The following is a 15,559-nucleotide window of genomic DNA, read 5'->3' on the forward strand; positions in this document are numbered from 1 at the left end:
CAGCGGCTGCCGTGGAAACGCCCGGCGGCGTTGCCATGGCAACGGGGCCTGCGGGACCGGGGGCACCCACGGAGCCTGCGGGGACACCGCGGTACGGGGGGACAGCGGGTGACAGCGCTGAGGAGGCACCTGGGTGGGGGAGCTAGGGACACCACATCCCCAGAGCCCGAGGTGACACCGTGGTGGCAGGGCCGAGGTGACAACAGAGGTGACACCGTGGTGGCAGGGCCCCAGGTAGCACCACAGGCGTAGGCTGACGCCATGGTGGCTCGGGGTTGGGTGCCAGCAGACTCTGGCCGGGCCCGGGGACAAGAGGACCCCTGAGGGGACATGACAATGCGAGCAGGCAGCACCAGGCACGGACATGGAGGTGGCAGCACCTTTACTGGCGAGCGCAGGCGGAGCAGCGCGGGGCCGCTGCACGGACAGAGAGGGGACGTGCCCTGTCCCCGGGCCCGCCCCGCTGCCTGGGTGGCCCCAGGATCGCTCCTGCATCCCGGGAAGGGTCCCTGGTGGCAGCACGGTGGCAGGGGCTCAGTAGTGGCTTGCGACGTGTCACAGCGCTTGTGCCACGGTCTGGCTGATGCTGTCCCACGGTGGCACAGCAGCCATTCCCTGCTCCAGCTGCCCTGGGAAGGGTCACTCCAGAGTCAGCTCCAGGCACCTCGCCCCTGCTGGCACGGGGGCCATTCCCTGCTCCAGCTGCCCTGGGAAAGGTGACACTGGAGCTGGCTCTGGGCTTCTCTCCCGCACTGCCACCTCCGCTCCGGACACCAGGAGGAGCTGGAGGCCTGCGGGTCCCAGCCTGGGGGCACAGGAGAGGGGTCAGACCCACTTGAGGGGTGGGACAGCACTGGGGACAGGTGTCCCGCAGGACTGTCCCCTCGGGGCCAGGATGGACCGTGGTGGCTCCAGGCTCACCGGGATGCTGGATTGGCTCCGGTTTGTTCGGCGCAGGACATTCCTTGCTCTCCGTTTCCGCAGCTGTTTCTTCCTGCGTGGCTCCACCTGTGCCAGGTGATGAAGGGGCACTGGGACATCTGCACCCTCTGTCACCATGTTCCACCCTGGCTCTGCGTCCCCGCCACCTCGAAATCAGTGGCACATGGAGACTCACTGGGCGCTCGGGGCTGTGGAAGTCATCTGGGATCCCTTCGGACATGGAGCTGTCGGAGCCACTGGTGCTGCAGGGGGAAAGAACCATCTGCAGCCCCCAGTGGCAGCACGGGTGACATGAGGTGACAGGGGATGACATACCTGGACTCAAGCTCTGAGGGGGTCACACGGCTCCAGCTGCCTCCAGAGCCTGGCTCACGACCCATCTGCCGCTGCAGCAGCGCCTCCGCCTCCACCAGGCACTGCTGGAGCTGCGGGACAGTGCCAGGGCCGCGGTGTCACCGTGGTCCCACGGCACCGGGGCACCCTGGGCCAGGTCCAAGCCCACCTTGGCGGGCGCAGGGTCGCAGAAGTCCAGCAGAGTGTCACAGAGGAGGCGGCCCAGTGACTCGAGGTCCTCCACATTAAAGTGGGAGCTCCTCCCACCTGGAGGGGACAGGGAAAAGGAAACAAGGGCAGCTCCCCAACCCAGGACCACCCCCTGGCACTGTCCCCGTGGCTGTGGCAGCCCCTCACCCAGCGTGGAGCCGCTGAAGGCCACCTCTAGGGTGTAGCTGTGGGAGACGCCCAGGCGCCACAGGGAGACCCGGCCTGTGCCCTCTTTGCTCTTCTGCACCTGGTACTTGCAGCTGGAGAAGGAGAACTGGGGGTGCCCGGGGTCAGAGGGGTCCCAGCCCCACAGGGACAGCGTGGGAGGTGGCACAGTGGCTGCACCCGTGTCCCACCTTGTCGGGGGCGTTTTTGCTCAGCATCAGGGGGAACGCGCGCTGGCGCAGCCGTGTCCCGGTGTCCCCGCCGGCATCGCAGCCGTACATGAAGACGTTGTGCTTCCGGCTGTGCCCGTGGAAGTCGCAGTACAGCACCACCTCCCGCTCCGCCAGCACCCTGCACGATCAGGATACGGCCACCAGCACTGCCACGGGGGCGGCCCCGTCCCGCCGGCTCCCCGCGCCTGCCTCACCTCTGGACCATGGCCCGCAGGTGCCACACGCCGGGGAAGCAGCCGGGAAGCGCCTTCCCGTAGGCCCTGTTGGGATCCCGTCCCGCCAGGGAGCAGCGGGAGTTGCCCACCACCACCCCGTCAGGGTTGAGCATCGGCACCACCTTGAAGACGAAGAGGCGGCGCAGGAGCTGCGCGTCCTCGTGGGCGCTCAGCAGGAAATCCAGGAATCCCCTCATGGCCCAGGAGCCGCCGCTCTCGCCGGGGTGCACGCGGGCGCTCGCCACCACCGCCCGCTTGCCGGCCGTGCCGCCCGGGCCGGTGACGGTCAGCAGGTGGACGGTGTTGCCGGCCAGGCTGCGGCACAGCGCCTGCACCGTGCAGAAGCGGGAGCGCGCCGGGTCGGCCGCCAGCGCGCGCAGGTAGCGCTGCAGCTCCGAGTAGGTGTAGGGGTAGCAGGCGGCAAAGAAGCACGTGTCGCCGTCGTGCGGGAAGCGCACGGTCCAGCTGAGCCGCGACGTCGGCGGCTCCCCCGCGCTGCCACGGTAGTAGCGGACGTCGGTCCCGACCCGGCGCCAGCCTATGCCACGGCTCTGGGCGTCCCGCTGGGAGTAGAGCAGGGGCTGCAGGCCCTGGCCGTAGAGGCTCTTGGGCTTGGCCATGTTGGCGATGGTGAAGCGGTAGAGCGGCTCCTGGCGCGTGTTTTGGACGCGGAAGTAGAACCACTGTGTGTGTTTGGCCGTGTACAGGTCCGGCCGCAGCATCAGCACGTACTCGTAGGGACCCCTGCGTGGAGGGAAGGGCAGTGCTCCGGATCCACGCTGGCAGGAGGGGCCCCGTGCCCCCCAGCCTCTCTCTTACACCTTGATGGCCTTCTGGAGGTTCCCACTCTCAAAGCGGGACTCGAAGAGCAGCGTGGTGTCCTGGGGACCCTCCAAGGGAGCTGCTGGTGAGGAGAGTGGTCCCGGGGCTCCTCCAACCCGAGCACGGGTAAAGCAGGAGCCTTGGAGTGCTGTGGAGGGAGCAGGGACAGCGGTGGGGGTCTGGGGAGAGCAGAGGCACACAGGGGTGCTGCCTGTGCCCCCTTACCTGGGCTGCAGTGGTAGACGACAGTGCCCTGCTCCTCACCGAGGGTGCACAGGGCCTGCTCCGGGCCCATGGGAGGGCAGAAGGGCTCTGGTTTGGGGGGGACCCACTCTGGGAGAGGGGGGACACAGAAACAAATGCCATACACACAACAGGGGTCTGGCACAGGGGTGAGATGGGGGACAGCTGGAGCATCCCCTCACCGATGTGCTCAATCGTCTCCTGGATGACTTCACACTCCACAGGCCAGCGGGGAGCAGGGAGGGAGAATGGAGCCTGTGCTTCTCCTGGAGACCTCCAGGGCTGCATTAAGGGTGCTGGTCTGCCCTGGTGGGGCGTCTGCACCACCCTGGGGGCTGCACGAGCACCGGGAAGGGCTGGGGGTCTCCAGTGTGGTTGGGGTAGGGGCATTCCCCAAAACCAAGGCAGGGACAGGGAGAGGCCCTCCCACCACACTTGCTGTGCTGGGAGGACACTGCCCGGGGAGCTGTGAGGGGCTGCAGGGTCTCACTCACGGTTTGGCTCGTGCCCAGGGCCTCGTTGCCAGCCAGGGCTGGTGGATGCCTTGGGATGCTGCCCGGAGGGCTCCCCCGGGGACATGGCAGTCTCTTCCCTGCCCGTCTTCTCATCTTGGGGAGAGCAGCGCTGCAGCCAGGGGGCAGGAGGGGACACGGCCCAGGGACAGGAGGGCACAGCGGCCAGGCCTCACCTCGGAAGTAGCCATAGAAGCGCAGGTGGGTGCGGATGAAGCTGTCATAGGGCTTCAGGACCTGTCCCCCACCAAAACCTCCCTCCCCTCCCTGGGCAGCACGGCGTCCTGCGGCCTCCATGGCTCTGAGAGCCCCGGGAGACCCGGAACAGCAGAGGCAGTGTCAGGGCTGGGCTGGCAAGTGGTTGCTGAGCTACAGGGAGGAATGGGGCGGTCCTGGAGCAGGGCTGGGAAAGGAGCCAGAGGGATTTCAGAGTCATTCAGGTTAGAAAAGACCTCCAGGATCATTGAGCCCGACCTGTGACCAATCCCCACCTCGTCACCCAGACCAGAGTGCCATGTCCAGTTATTCCTTGGACACCTCCAGGGCTGGGGACTCCACCACCTTTCTCAGCAGCCCCTTCTGATGTCTGACAACACTTTCAATGAAAAAATTCCTCCTCATGTCCAATCTCAACTTCCCCGAGCAGAGCTTGAGGCTGTTTTCTCTTGTCCCAGCCCTTGTTCCCTGGCAGCAGAGCCTGACACAGCTCCTGGTTGCACCCTCCTGTCAAGGAGTTGTGGAGAGCCAGAGGGTCCCCCCAGGCCTCCTTTAGTCCTGGATGAGCAGCCCCCCCAGCTCCTCCTGGTGCTCCAGACCCTTCCTCTGCTCCATTCCCTTCTTTGGACAGCCCTTGTTGCCATGAGGGCTCCAGATTTGTCCCCAGGTAGAGTGGAGGCCACCTCCACTGCTGGAGCTGGCCCAGCAGTGTCAGAAGAGGGGATGGGCCTGTGGCCACACCAATGCTGGTACAGCCCAGGTGCCATTGGCCTTTTGTCCACCTTGGCTCCTGTTCAGCTGCTCTCCCCAGCACGCCCAGGGCCTTTCTCAGCTTTCCAGCCTCTCTTCCCCCAGCCTGGAACATTCAACAGGGTTTCTGTGACAAAAGTGTAGGACGTGACACTTGGCCTTTACCCTCAGCCCTTCAATCCAGCCTGTCCAGTTTCCTCTGCAGAGCCTTCCTGCCTCCACAATCCACACACCCACCCATACAGTAATTATGGATTACAGGGGTCTGCTGTGCTCCCCATCCCCATCTACCACCTGCCCTTAGCAGAATCAATGAGATGGCACTTCCCAAACTGCTACGATTTATTGGACAATGGTCAAAGGAACTGTACATCTGTAAAAATAAAAAATACCAAAACAAAAAAACCCCAAGAGGTGGGCACGGCCCTGCATGCCTCATGTGCTCGAGGCCGTTTTCCTCCGCTTCAGCCGTGACCGCCAGTCCTCTGGCAGTGCCTCGAAGTTGGCATTCCTCTCAGCCATGCCACTGCAGGGATAAAGCAGAATGTCAGCACCCAGCTGGCCCTCTCAGGGATCCCCCACCTTTACAAGGCACCAGGAAACGTCCTGGTGCCAGCCCCCGAGGTCTGTACCTCATCAGCTGCTGCTGCTTCCACTCCTCGATGCGCCGCTGGGCTGTGGTCTCCCGGTCCTCCTCACTGGAGCTGGAATTCTCCTCCTCATCCAGCTCCCGCTGGATACTTTGCCACTTCTTCACCAGCGATGGCATCTTTGTCTTGCCCTTCTTGCCCTGTGCCACAAAAATAACAGTGGTGAGCACGGCTGGAAAGGGAGGAGGGGAGGAAGGTGTCGGTGTGATTCCACCCATCTGGCCTACCTTGTCCTTGCGCCCCTTCCTTGGCTTCTCCTTCTCCGGGGGCGGCGGCGCCTTGGGGGTGGGCGGAGGGGGCGTCTGTGGGGGCGGCGGGGGCGGCGGCTGCTCCGCTGCCGTGCCCGCGGCTGGCAGGGCTCCCCGTGCCGGCACCGGCTGCATGCTGGCCGTGCTGGCCAGGCTGACGGGCACGGTGCACTCCGAGTATCCCATCATGGAAGGCGCGGCAGGGCCCGTCACGCCCAGGTAGCTGGACTGCAGCCCCAGTGCCGCGGGCTGAGGGCCAGCGTGGCCGGGAGCCATGCGCAGGTTGGGGCGGCCCTGGATCTCGCTCTGGAGGCGCTGGCGCGGCCTTAAGGAGGCCAAGGGCACGGCTGAGGGCTGGTACTTGCCCGTGGCCATCAGGGGCTGGCTGTAGATGACGGGGCAGCTGCCAATGGTGGCCGTGCGCTGCACCAAGCCCGGGCTCATCTCCACTGCTTTTCTCTTCTGCGGCTTGGCCGAGAGCAGCGGGGCTGGGCTCGGATCGACAGCGGCCTGGAAGAGAGCGCTGAGGTGAGTGTTGAGCCGGGAGCACCATTACACACCCATTTCCCAGAGTCTCACACTCTGCAAGCACTGGAGCCCTGGCTCCCATGCTCACCTGGCTGCTGCTGGCAGCAGGGCGCACCAGGGACTTCAGAGGAGCATCCTCCTCTGTTCCTGGGGCAGGCGGCTCCTCACCCCCCTCATCTTCCATCTCCACTTCCTGGATCTCCCCATCTTCTCCAGGTGGTGGGGGTGGCGGTGGAGGCGGTGGGGGCGAGTCTGGAGGGGGTGGAGGTGGCGGGGGCATTTCCAAAGGCAAGGGAGGTTGGAGGACTGGGACGGAGGACTGAAGCAGAGTCCAAAACGGAGTGAGCGGCATGAGAGACGTAGCAGGAACTTGGCCTGAGAAGGATTCTTTACAAAGGGAGCCTGAAGAACACACATTGACACAGGCTTGAATGCACAGTCTATGGTCTGTACCACCCACTCTTGCCCACGGACCTGCTTAGAGGCACCGCCACCGTGGACTGCCCTGCCCCCCACCCCCCACTCTGGGGCCAGGACTCCCTGCCAGCGAGGCGTACCTGCGGGGCGCTCGGCAGGCCCTTCGGCGTGCTCTCCTTTGTCTTTGGGAGGTGGCTTTGGAGGACTCTCGGGTTTTCTGTCGGTGGCGCCTCGCTGTCCCTCCTCTTCGTCCTCCCCGTCGGGGAACTCCCATTGCGACTCTCCCGAGCGCTCGTTAACATAGAAATAGCGTCTATGCTCCCTAGATCACAAGAAAGAAAAGGAGGCTTCAGCTTCCCTTCTCCGCCCCCGACACTCCAAGGCGGGCCTGCCCACGACAGCGGTGCGCTCTCGCAGGGGAGACCCTCGTGCAGCAGGGCTGCCGCTCTCCCACACACAACAAACAACTTTGAGGACAGAGGCAGGAGAGGCCCGAGCCGACTCGCTCAAAGCTATTTGCTATCGCTGGCTGCGGGAACGTCGCCCTGAGCCCCCCCGCTCCGAGGGAGAGGAGGGCCGGGAAGGCTGGCAACGTCTCGCTAACACTGGGACTTTCAGCACGGCCTTGGCTGAAAGTCACCCTCCGAGAAGAGGCACAGGGGAACAGCCCAATGGAGGGAAGCGGCTGCCCCCCTACCCCATGGTGCGCAGTTTTTTATGATACTCTTGGTGTCAAACACACAGTGAATGCTAGAGAGAGGGAGCGGATCTGGGAGCTGAAAAACAAAAGAGCAAAGATTTCAAACAAAGGAAAATTAATCAAGAAAGCCAAATAGACAAAGAAATGTTTGGGTCTGACCTGCTGGCAGGAGACAGAAATCTTGTTCTTCGTTCCGTCGGTGAGTTGAAGTTTGTCCTTTAGAAGAGCTGTTGGTCAGAAGAGTTGATCCAGAGATCCTGCAAAGTTCACAGAGCTCTCGCATGCGCGACCCCCCAGGCCCGCCCTCCACAGCGCTGGACACTCGCGAGAGGCACAACCAGCTCTGTCCGTCAGGGAATCTGCTCCGTCGCAAAGCACTGGGCACTCCGTTTGGATCCTCCAGTTTGGTGGCTGGCCCAAACTCTGCGAGTGCCGGACGTTTCTCTGCCTGCCCAGCACTAACAGAAGCCGTTCTCAGTCTGCCAGAGGGACGGCGCCAGCGTCGTCGGGTGGTTGATGGTCACAAATCATGTCTGAGATGTCAGAGATGAAAGGTGAGAAAGGAGGAGAGCGCGTACCTGTCCCAGTGGCAGGACCAGCCTTTAGGGGTGGCGTTTATTTCGTATTGTTTAAGCTGTTCGGCTGCGTCTTGGAGTTTGCGTTTGAGGTAGTTTCCATTGAGAGCACCTTCTCGCCAGTCTGCAATGCGGGTCTAGAGGGCAAGAACCGGGGGAAGCCGGTGAGGTGGGCTGCCAGCGGCCCTGGGGGGGACGGGACTCGAGGATCGGGAGGCTCCCTTGCGGCACGGTACGCGGGGGGCCAGGAGGAGGACACCCCGCCTCCGCGCCAAGCCACGCTCTCCCCCCGCCGAGGAAGGGAGGGCGCCACGAGGCTCACGCAGCACCGGCGCTCGGACGGCGGATTGCATCCGATCCGCTCCGGAACACGAGGCCGGAGCGAGGGGCGAAGGCTCGGTTACCTCTGTCTGCAACAGCAACATGTGGAAGTTGGAGATAGATTGTCTGTTGATGCCCAGGAACTCCAATTTACTAGTCAGAGTATTTGCCAGCTCTCCGATCTGAAACTGCCAGGAAAAAGGGCAGAGTCAAGAGCTGCCCTCTGGGAGCAGCGTCGGGCGGCTGTGGCCCTGCGGCTCTCGGGAAACACCGCTCAGGACCACCCGCAGCCCCTCAGCCTAGAGGGACTGGGACGTGCCACCCTGGCCCTGTGTGCCTGTCACCCCCTCTGTTAAGTCCCACTACATGCTGCACCCCAGGGACAGGGCAGTGTGGGTGGCTGGGTGACAGCTCCTCCACGGACTGCGCTTGACTCTGTGTGGAAGGACAGCACGGGCTCCGGTCACTCTGGTACTTTGGAGTTAACAGCAGAACCATTGCCACAGCAGGTATCTAAGAATGTTTCCTAAATACATGGACCAGGATGTCATTCCAGGTTCTGTAAATAGTTGCTTTCCAGAGGAACTAGTTGGAAAGCACCAGAAAGGGACAACAGCTCTAGATTTACTGCAGAGCAGAGGCAGCAGCTACATCAAAACTCAGGTCAGCACATGGCGACCACAGCTACTCAACCCCAGCAGCCTATGGGAGTGAAACCTCCAATCTGGGGACACAGGGATCCCTGAGTCCATCCCTCTGACTGGAGGCACTGTATGGAAGCAGCCACAAGCCAGAAGGGAATCCAGAACAGGAATGTCTGCAAGTGGCATCACCACTGCTTGAAAGAGGGCTTTAAAAATATCTATTTTTAACTTCACTCCTCCGAAGAGACTTGGGAATGTCCACCAAGGAAGCATCTGTCTCCAGAGGTGATGGGTCAGACAAGCAAGCCCTACAGAAGACCAAGGCAGGCGTATGAATCCCCATGTTAATGTGTCTCTGGAGAAGCCAGAACATCCCGGAGCACAGGGTGACCCGGGAGTGGTGGCTGTGGTGCAGCTCCTGTAACCAGAGATCCCAACCTGAGGAGCAAATGGTACTGGTTACCCAGGGAGCTGGCATTCTTCCAACAGCTCTAAGGGAATCCTGTATGGAAAAGCACCACATGGTCTGTGACAGCAGCCACTGGGACCAGGAGCTGGGGTCTGCAGAGGGGACCAGCAAGTCCAGCCCTGCTACAGGCTTTTATTCTTTTTATTTAAATAAATTAAATTAAAAATCAGGTCTCAAATGGATGCTGCACTGAGCAAAGCTCAGTTTTGGTCTGAGAACGTTACATCTCAAAATCCTTTAAGGAGTTGTTTTATAGGGGAGATATGAGATTTTTCACAAGTACAAAAGGACCTTCCCTTTCACACCAGAAAAATTATTTAAGTGGTGAGAAATGAGGACAGGGATGGGCAACTCTCGCTGCAGGTTCCACCCGGGCTCCACCACGAGCTGGCGATTCCCCATCTGCCACAGGGAGATGACAACATTTCCAACGTCACAGAGTAACTCCAGAGCCAAATCTTATGCTGCAGGAGATCTCAGGTAACAAGTGACATGGGGACTAAAGGACAAACGGGAAAGATCTCCCCATCTGCTCTGTCATACTGCCCTAGAGCCTGGAGCTCTGCTATAGATCAGGGAATTGATCCAGTGCAGCCAAAGGAGCAAACCAAGGCTCAGAGAAGAGCTATCAGCAGGATGCTGCAGAAATCCCCAGGGCTTCCCCAGCTTGTGTCTAAGAGTAACGCCGGGCGAAGGGCAGAGCGGTACCGTCAGCCTCAAGAAACGGAGAGATTACGGACGAGGAGTCTTCAGCCTGGAAACGGGACGCCTGACCGGGCCAGAGACTGGAATATTGTTATTGGTGAAAACAAAGTCAAGATCAAACTGGTTGTCCTCTGCCACAACAACACCCAGGGCTCAGTCTTTGCCCCCCCACACCCTCCTTTCATCCAAGCTTTTGCTGCTGAATCCTACTGTAGACAGGATATTGTCCCAGCCCTGCAGAGCCCTTCCTTCACAAGCTGTTCCCGCAGCCACACCGGGATCTGAGCTTTAAGAGCTTCAGGGGGACCAAATGCAGAGCCCAGAGCTCCAGTGTCTCCAGGGAAGAGGTGGCTGGGGGAGTCAGCACGTCCCTTGTTCCTGCTGGCAGCTGGAGCACCCATCACATCCCTCATCTCACAGGCATGCACCTCTACCTCTCCATACCTTTAGATCCTGCTCCTCCTCTTCCATTTTTGGAGCCCCTTGTGATTTGGCTTTTTCCTGGGGCTCCTCAGGTTCTGCCTCTTTGTCTGAGCTTGGATCAGTTGTTTCTGTGCTCGGGGCTGCAGGAGAAGGAAGGACAGGTCAGTCCTTGTCCCACCACCACCCTGGCAGTACCAGCAGCTAGCTGGACACTGCCTGGAACCAAAGCCAGTGTGGGAAACAGTGGGAAAATGTAGCAGGGAAGCCACCTTCAACAGGGAAAGAGCTAGGACCCACCAGAGCCAGTGACAAGAGCCTGAAGTTTAAAAGGAGAGATGGTCTCTGCTCTGTGTTTTGGTGGTGGGGATCCTTCCAGAAGGATAACATAGGAAGGAGAGCATTGGAGCTGCTACAGTGCAAAGCAGCAATGAGGCAAGGCCTGGAAAATTGGGCATCGGGGAAGCAGGAAGTGACTAACTCCCAAAATCTGTCAATAACAGGTACCAGGTATTAAATAAGTTAATTATGAAAGACTGAAGAGGTCCCCAAAAGCTGCCAACACCAGAAGGCTTTGCCTTCAGATGACTAATTCACTGTCAAAGCAATCAATTCCAAAGAAGGAAGTTTGTGACAGAGTCCCACAGGCCTCTGGGGAAAAATCCCAATTCTCAGCATGTCCTGGTGCTGGAAGGCAGGCCACTTCCCTAAATCACCCTCCAGGGAGCAGGGTGCTCAGCTTAAACTGGTTATTTTGGAGTGACAGCTTGCTGTTCCCTAGGTTAAGGTGGAAGGAATCTGGTGCTGCTGGGATCAGCTGGCTTCAGGGTTATTTGGAAAGCCCTTGGGCAAAACCATTTCCCTCTGCAAAAATGACATTGCTGATTTAATGCCAGAGCTGTCACCCAGCTCATGCCCCTGTCTGAAGCAGAGGTGCCCAGGGCCACAAGAACCTGGGATGGGGCAGGCACCAACTCCCACTCCAGCAGGTCACAGCCTGTGTACACAAACTGTGTACACTTTTGTACCAGTTTTTCCTTGGAAAAGCAGTTTCATTCAGCTTTCTGTGCTGCAGGCACACAAATAATGTGCTGGGAAGGGACCGGCACATCCAGAGAAAAGGAGACTTGGGGGACCACCTTGCTCCCCACAATGCCCTGAGAGAAGGGTGGAGTCAGGCTCTGCTCCCAGCAAACAAGAGACAGGACAAGAAGAAAAACCTCCCTTGGCACAACTTAAGGTTCTAACTTGGATATTGGGGGAAATTTCTTAATGGAAAGAGCTGTCCAGCACTGGTACAGGCTGCCCAGGGATGTGGTAGAGTCCCCATCCCTGGAGGGATTAAGAAACCATGTGGATGTGGCACTTGGGGACATGGGTTAGTGGTGGCCTTGACAGTGCTGGGGGAACAGCAGGACTCCATGACCTCAGAGGGCATCTCCAACTTGAACAACTCTATGATTCTACAATCTGGGAAGTCCCAGAGCTGCTGAGCACAGAATGTTCCTTAAAATACTATAGCTGGTGCATTTTGGGAAGCACAGCTCTGAGGGATCCAACTGGAACATGAGGGGTAGTTGTGTATGAGTGATATATCCACACACACCCTGAGCTGAACCAGCCCCACAGGAACAGGTGCTGCCTTGCCACAGGGGCTGGAGTTACATTCCCTACACACTGAGTGTGGGGCTCCGGAGTGGCTCCAGGGACACTGCAGCTGTCTGGAATTTAGTACCAGGCAGCTCAAAAACTGAACTTTAGAAGTGGAGGGTTACAGTACCCCATGTGCAGCAGGCTGGATTTGTGATGTTAGAAGGAGCAGGGAGGCAATGGGATGCAAGGCAGCTGTTATCTGTGTCCTGTCTGCCAAAGAATCACTAAATTCAGCACTCTTCTCTTTATGTGGGTAATCAGGATAGGGAGACTGTGGCAGAGGAGCAGCTTATCCCAGTGAGGCTGGGCTGTGACAGAGCCACCCCTCAGCCTGTCCCACCTGGCACACGTACCTCACGGCCCTTCCCAGCACTGCTCTGTGGGTCTTCAGGGAAAGGAGACCCCCTGCTCCTCCCTCCAAAGGAAATCTTTCCACTTACCTGCTTCTCCTGCCTCTGGGCTCTCCCGGCCCGTTTTGCTGGGGCCTCGGCTGGCGGACTCAGGGCTGGCAGCTCCCACAAACAGCTTCCATTTGCCTCTCTTGGAGGCCAGCCTGCGGGACGCGTCCTGCGAGGCCGACTGGCTGCCATCGGAGAGCGGGCTGGAGCCCGAAACGCTGCCCTCGCCTTCCTCCAAGGCACGCAGCTCTGCCTGCCAGACACGACACCCCAGTTTATTCCCAGCAATACCACGGCTACCATGTGTGGCCCTGCTTCCAGGACAAACATCTCCCATTACCTTTTTCCTCTCCAGCACCATCTCCAGCTCAAGTGTGTCCTGCTCCTCCTCCTCCTCCGCGCTCTCCCCCGACTGCACCACACTGCACAGATCCTCCTGCCCTGTGTCTTCCAGGGGATCCCTGCTGGGCTCTGGCTCTTCTGGGACAGCTGGTGCCTCTTCCACTTTCGCCTCCTCTTCCAGAGGTGGCTCAACCTCCTCTTTGCAGATCACTTTCCTCCTCCAGCGCTCCTCTTCCTCCTTCACCACGTCGGGCACGAGTGGGGCCAGGAGGGCTGCAGCCACTCCCTTCCTCTCTTCCTCACTGTTGGAGAGAGCCTGCACGCCTTCATTCACTTCCTGTGGGATGAGATCCGTGTGAGCTTTCTGGCAGCTGCCTGGGAAAGAGCCCAGGGCTGTGGATGGAGCAGAGCATCCCAGCTGCTTCCAAGGACACCTAAGGAGGTGCCTGCAAGCCCCACGGCAGCCAGAACCCACGTGACTGACCTTCTTCACCTCGCGCTTGCAGAGGGAGGTCCCACGGCCAGCGCTGCCTGGGGTCCCCTTCTCCTGAGGGAATGGCTCCGTGGCTGCTGCAAAGCTGCCATTGGTGCCTGCCACGGTGCTGCTGAGGAAGAAGAGAGGGAATGAAGGGTGGGACTGAGACAACATCCCACAGGGCAGCATCCTGGAGGTCTTGCCCACCTGTGCTGGTAATGCTGCAGGCCCTGGACCTGCGTTGCCAAGTACTGCGGCAGCTCCCAGGTCACCTCGTTGCTCTGGGTGTTCCAGTAGTAGTAGCAGCCGGTGTTCTCGTCCCACACTTCCTGCCAGTCGCCCATCTCCAGCTCTCCCACTGCCAGGGGGACAAGGACAGCCTGTCACTCCCCTCTCCCCAGTGACACCCGCCTGTCAGCCTCCCTCTGGAGAGAGGGAGGGCGCTCACCTCCGGCCAGCGAGCACTGCGTGTCGTACTGCCACTCCGGGGCGGGTGCCGAGCCCGTGCCGTTGGCTGTGCCCGACGCCGGGCCCGTGGCATCCTTGGGCTCCGGGCGGGGCGGCATCGGGGGTGGCACAGAGGAGGAGGAGGAAGAGGAGGCAGCAGCGGGCTCAGCAGGCTGCGCTGGGGCCGTGATGGCATCGATCTCCTGTAAAAACAGCATCCCACCATGAGCCTCAAATCCCAATTAGTCATCTTACTGATGAGGACAATGCCTTGGACTACGAAGCTCCCCTCCTCCTGCCGTGCCTCCCTCCCTGTCCTTGCAGGAGTGGCACTCACAGCCAGGAAGTTTGCCAGGGTGCTGTCGATGTCAGCAGAACTGCTGCCGTTGGCATCCGCGGAACGGGCCGGCTTCTCCGGGGCCTCACCCTCCTCATCATCGCTGTCAGCATAGGCACCCAGCAGGCACAAACCTCCTGGAGAAGGGAGAAAAAACCCTCAGGGGACTCCTCCTGCTGCCACAGGGCACTGGGTGCCACCTCTGCTCCAGGGCCACTGTGTGAACAGCCCCTGCACCAGCGCCAGGCACAGCCTGGGGGGAATCAGTAATAAAATGCTTTTAACAATGAGCAGTCCTCTCTGGGGAAATAATGGTCAGCATGGTTAAAATAATTAAAATGGAAACAACTCCAGATCCAAACTTAATTATTTAGGAAAGGGTTAACTCTCTTCCCTTAAAAATAAGAGTTAAAGGTGGTTAATTACCCTGTGTTAAAAATAAGGGGTTATGGAGAGGAAAACAAACACGGCTCCATAAAAACCCCTATATTTAGCACAAAACCCACCACACCTAGAAGAAAACCCACAGGCAGGACCCCCAAAAACTATTTGTGACCTCACAGCCCCGCACTTTTAGATCCCATACATAGGATCAAAAAAAAAAACCACACAAAGGACCAAGCTCCTACATTTAGGACCCCCAAGCCTCCACATCAAAAACGCCTAGATTTGGGACAAAACACCTCTTTCAGGACCAAACTCCGCATATTTTGAACTTTAAAAAAAAATCATGTTTTCGACTCAAAAAAATTGTATCTGAGAACCAACCATCCCCAAAATTAAAACAAAAGGCCCCATTTATAACCACAACGCCAACATCTTTTTTAACCGTTATTGCGTATCGGGGGCCGCAATCACCCCTAAATCCTGAAATTCTCCCCCTAGTTTTTCAGGGGGATGCAATCCCGCGTCTCATCCCAGAGCGCTCCCTTACCTGTGGCCTTGACCGCGGCGGGAGCGGGAGGCGGCGGATTCGGCGGGTTGCGGGGCGGCTCCGCCACCGTCTCGGGCTCATCTGCGGGGCAGAAGCGTCAATTACGGGGGGCTCAGGCCGGGGGGATCGCGGGGCAGAGCGGATCGGGACCACCCGGTGCCGCCAGGCCGCGCTAGGCCGCACTAGGCCGCGCCCCGCCAACAAAGCGCCCCCGCTTCCACCCGCCTTCTTCGCCTTACCCGGCTCGGAGCCCGAGTCGCCCCCCTCGCCCGCGGGTCCTGCCGCCTCGTCGCGGCGCGGCGCGGGCGGGGAGAGCTGCAGGATGGGCCGGCGCCCGGGCGCGGCCCGCGCCTTCTTCCCCATGGCGGCGGCTGCGCCTCAGGGCTGTGGCCGCGCGCGCCGCGCGCAGGGGGCGGGGCGTTGACGTCAGCAAAGGAGGCGGGGCCGCGGTCGCGCGCTCCCTATGGATGGGGCCGAGCCCGAGGTTACGGCGCCATCCCATAAACCTGCCGCTCCGTCCTGCCCCCGGGCTGTGGGCCCATGCTAAACCCTATAGCTCTTCCTACAGCCCCTTATCATCCTGTATCCCCTTCCCTCCAACCTCCCTTGAGCTACATCCACTGCGGATATAGCTCCACCCTGCCCTATAGCCCAG

The 15,559-nt window shown here is 60.1% G+C and overlaps 2 protein-coding genes across 3 annotated transcripts; both read right to left on the reverse strand.

Moving 5' to 3' along the window:
* Nucleotides 1-249: 249 nt before the first annotated feature.
* Nucleotides 250-4,001, reverse strand: LOC135303573 (cytosolic carboxypeptidase 2-like). Its single transcript, XM_064425554.1, has 13 exons — nucleotides 3,852-4,001; nucleotides 3,658-3,771; nucleotides 3,346-3,498; nucleotides 3,146-3,253; nucleotides 2,918-3,068; nucleotides 2,078-2,842; nucleotides 1,842-2,001; nucleotides 1,633-1,759; nucleotides 1,445-1,542; nucleotides 1,258-1,367; nucleotides 1,118-1,184; nucleotides 922-1,008; nucleotides 250-805 (listed from the first exon to the last, which is right to left on the reverse strand). Exons 1-13 carry the CDS (start codon nucleotides 3,970-3,972, stop codon nucleotides 383-385), a joined length of 2,484 nt encoding a protein of 827 aa, XP_064281624.1. The 5' UTR covers nucleotides 3,973-4,001; the 3' UTR covers nucleotides 250-382.
* Nucleotides 4,002-4,795: 794 nt separating this feature from the next.
* FNBP4 (formin binding protein 4) lies at nucleotides 4,796-15,311 on the reverse strand. 2 transcript variants are annotated; one of them, XM_064425548.1, is made up of 16 exons: nucleotides 15,144-15,311; nucleotides 14,905-14,985; nucleotides 13,971-14,107; nucleotides 13,635-13,836; nucleotides 13,394-13,544; nucleotides 13,196-13,316; nucleotides 12,710-13,048; nucleotides 12,412-12,622; nucleotides 10,343-10,461; nucleotides 8,164-8,268; nucleotides 7,763-7,896; nucleotides 6,625-6,806; nucleotides 6,156-6,469; nucleotides 5,519-6,049; nucleotides 5,274-5,431; nucleotides 4,796-5,167 (listed from the first exon to the last, which is right to left on the reverse strand). In XM_064425548.1, exons 1-16 carry the CDS (start codon nucleotides 15,265-15,267, stop codon nucleotides 5,077-5,079), a joined length of 3,000 nt encoding a protein of 999 aa, XP_064281618.1. In that variant the 5' UTR covers nucleotides 15,268-15,311; the 3' UTR covers nucleotides 4,796-5,076. The 2 variants fall into 2 exon arrangements, with proteins under 2 accessions (XP_064281618.1, XP_064281619.1); XM_064425549.1 differs by having other exon boundaries at nucleotides 13,196-13,313; nucleotides 15,144-15,310.
* Between the last annotated feature and the right edge of the window lie 248 nt (nucleotides 15,312-15,559).

Source organism: Passer domesticus, chromosome 6, assembly GCF_036417665.1.
Source record: "Passer domesticus isolate bPasDom1 chromosome 6, bPasDom1.hap1, whole genome shotgun sequence".
Classification (NCBI taxonomy): Eukaryota; Metazoa; Chordata; class Aves; order Passeriformes; family Passeridae; genus Passer; species Passer domesticus.

Coding starts and splice junctions, on each gene's coding strand:
- LOC135303573 (XM_064425554.1), bottom strand. CDS start 3,972: ATGGAGGCCGCAGGACGCCGTGCTGCCCAGGGAGGGGAGGGAGGTTTT. Junction 3,069..3,145: donor CGTCTACCACTGCAGCCCAG/GTAAGGGGGCAC, acceptor CTCCCTCCACAG/CACTCCAAGGCTCCTGCTTT. Junction 1,185..1,257: donor CCCTCAGAGCTTGAGTCCAG/GTATGTCATCCC, acceptor TTCCCCCTGCAG/CACCAGTGGCTCCGACAGCT.
- FNBP4 (XM_064425548.1), bottom strand. CDS start 15,267: ATGGGGAAGAAGGCGCGGGCCGCGCCCGGGCGCCGGCCCATCCTGCAG. Junction 14,108..14,904: donor CGCCGCGGTCAAGGCCACAG/GTAAGGGAGCGC, acceptor TCCCTTCTCCAG/GAGGTTTGTGCCTGCTGGGT. Junction 13,837..13,970: donor CCCTGGCAAACTTCCTGGCT/GTGAGTGCCACT, acceptor CTGTTTTTACAG/GAGATCGATGCCATCACGGC.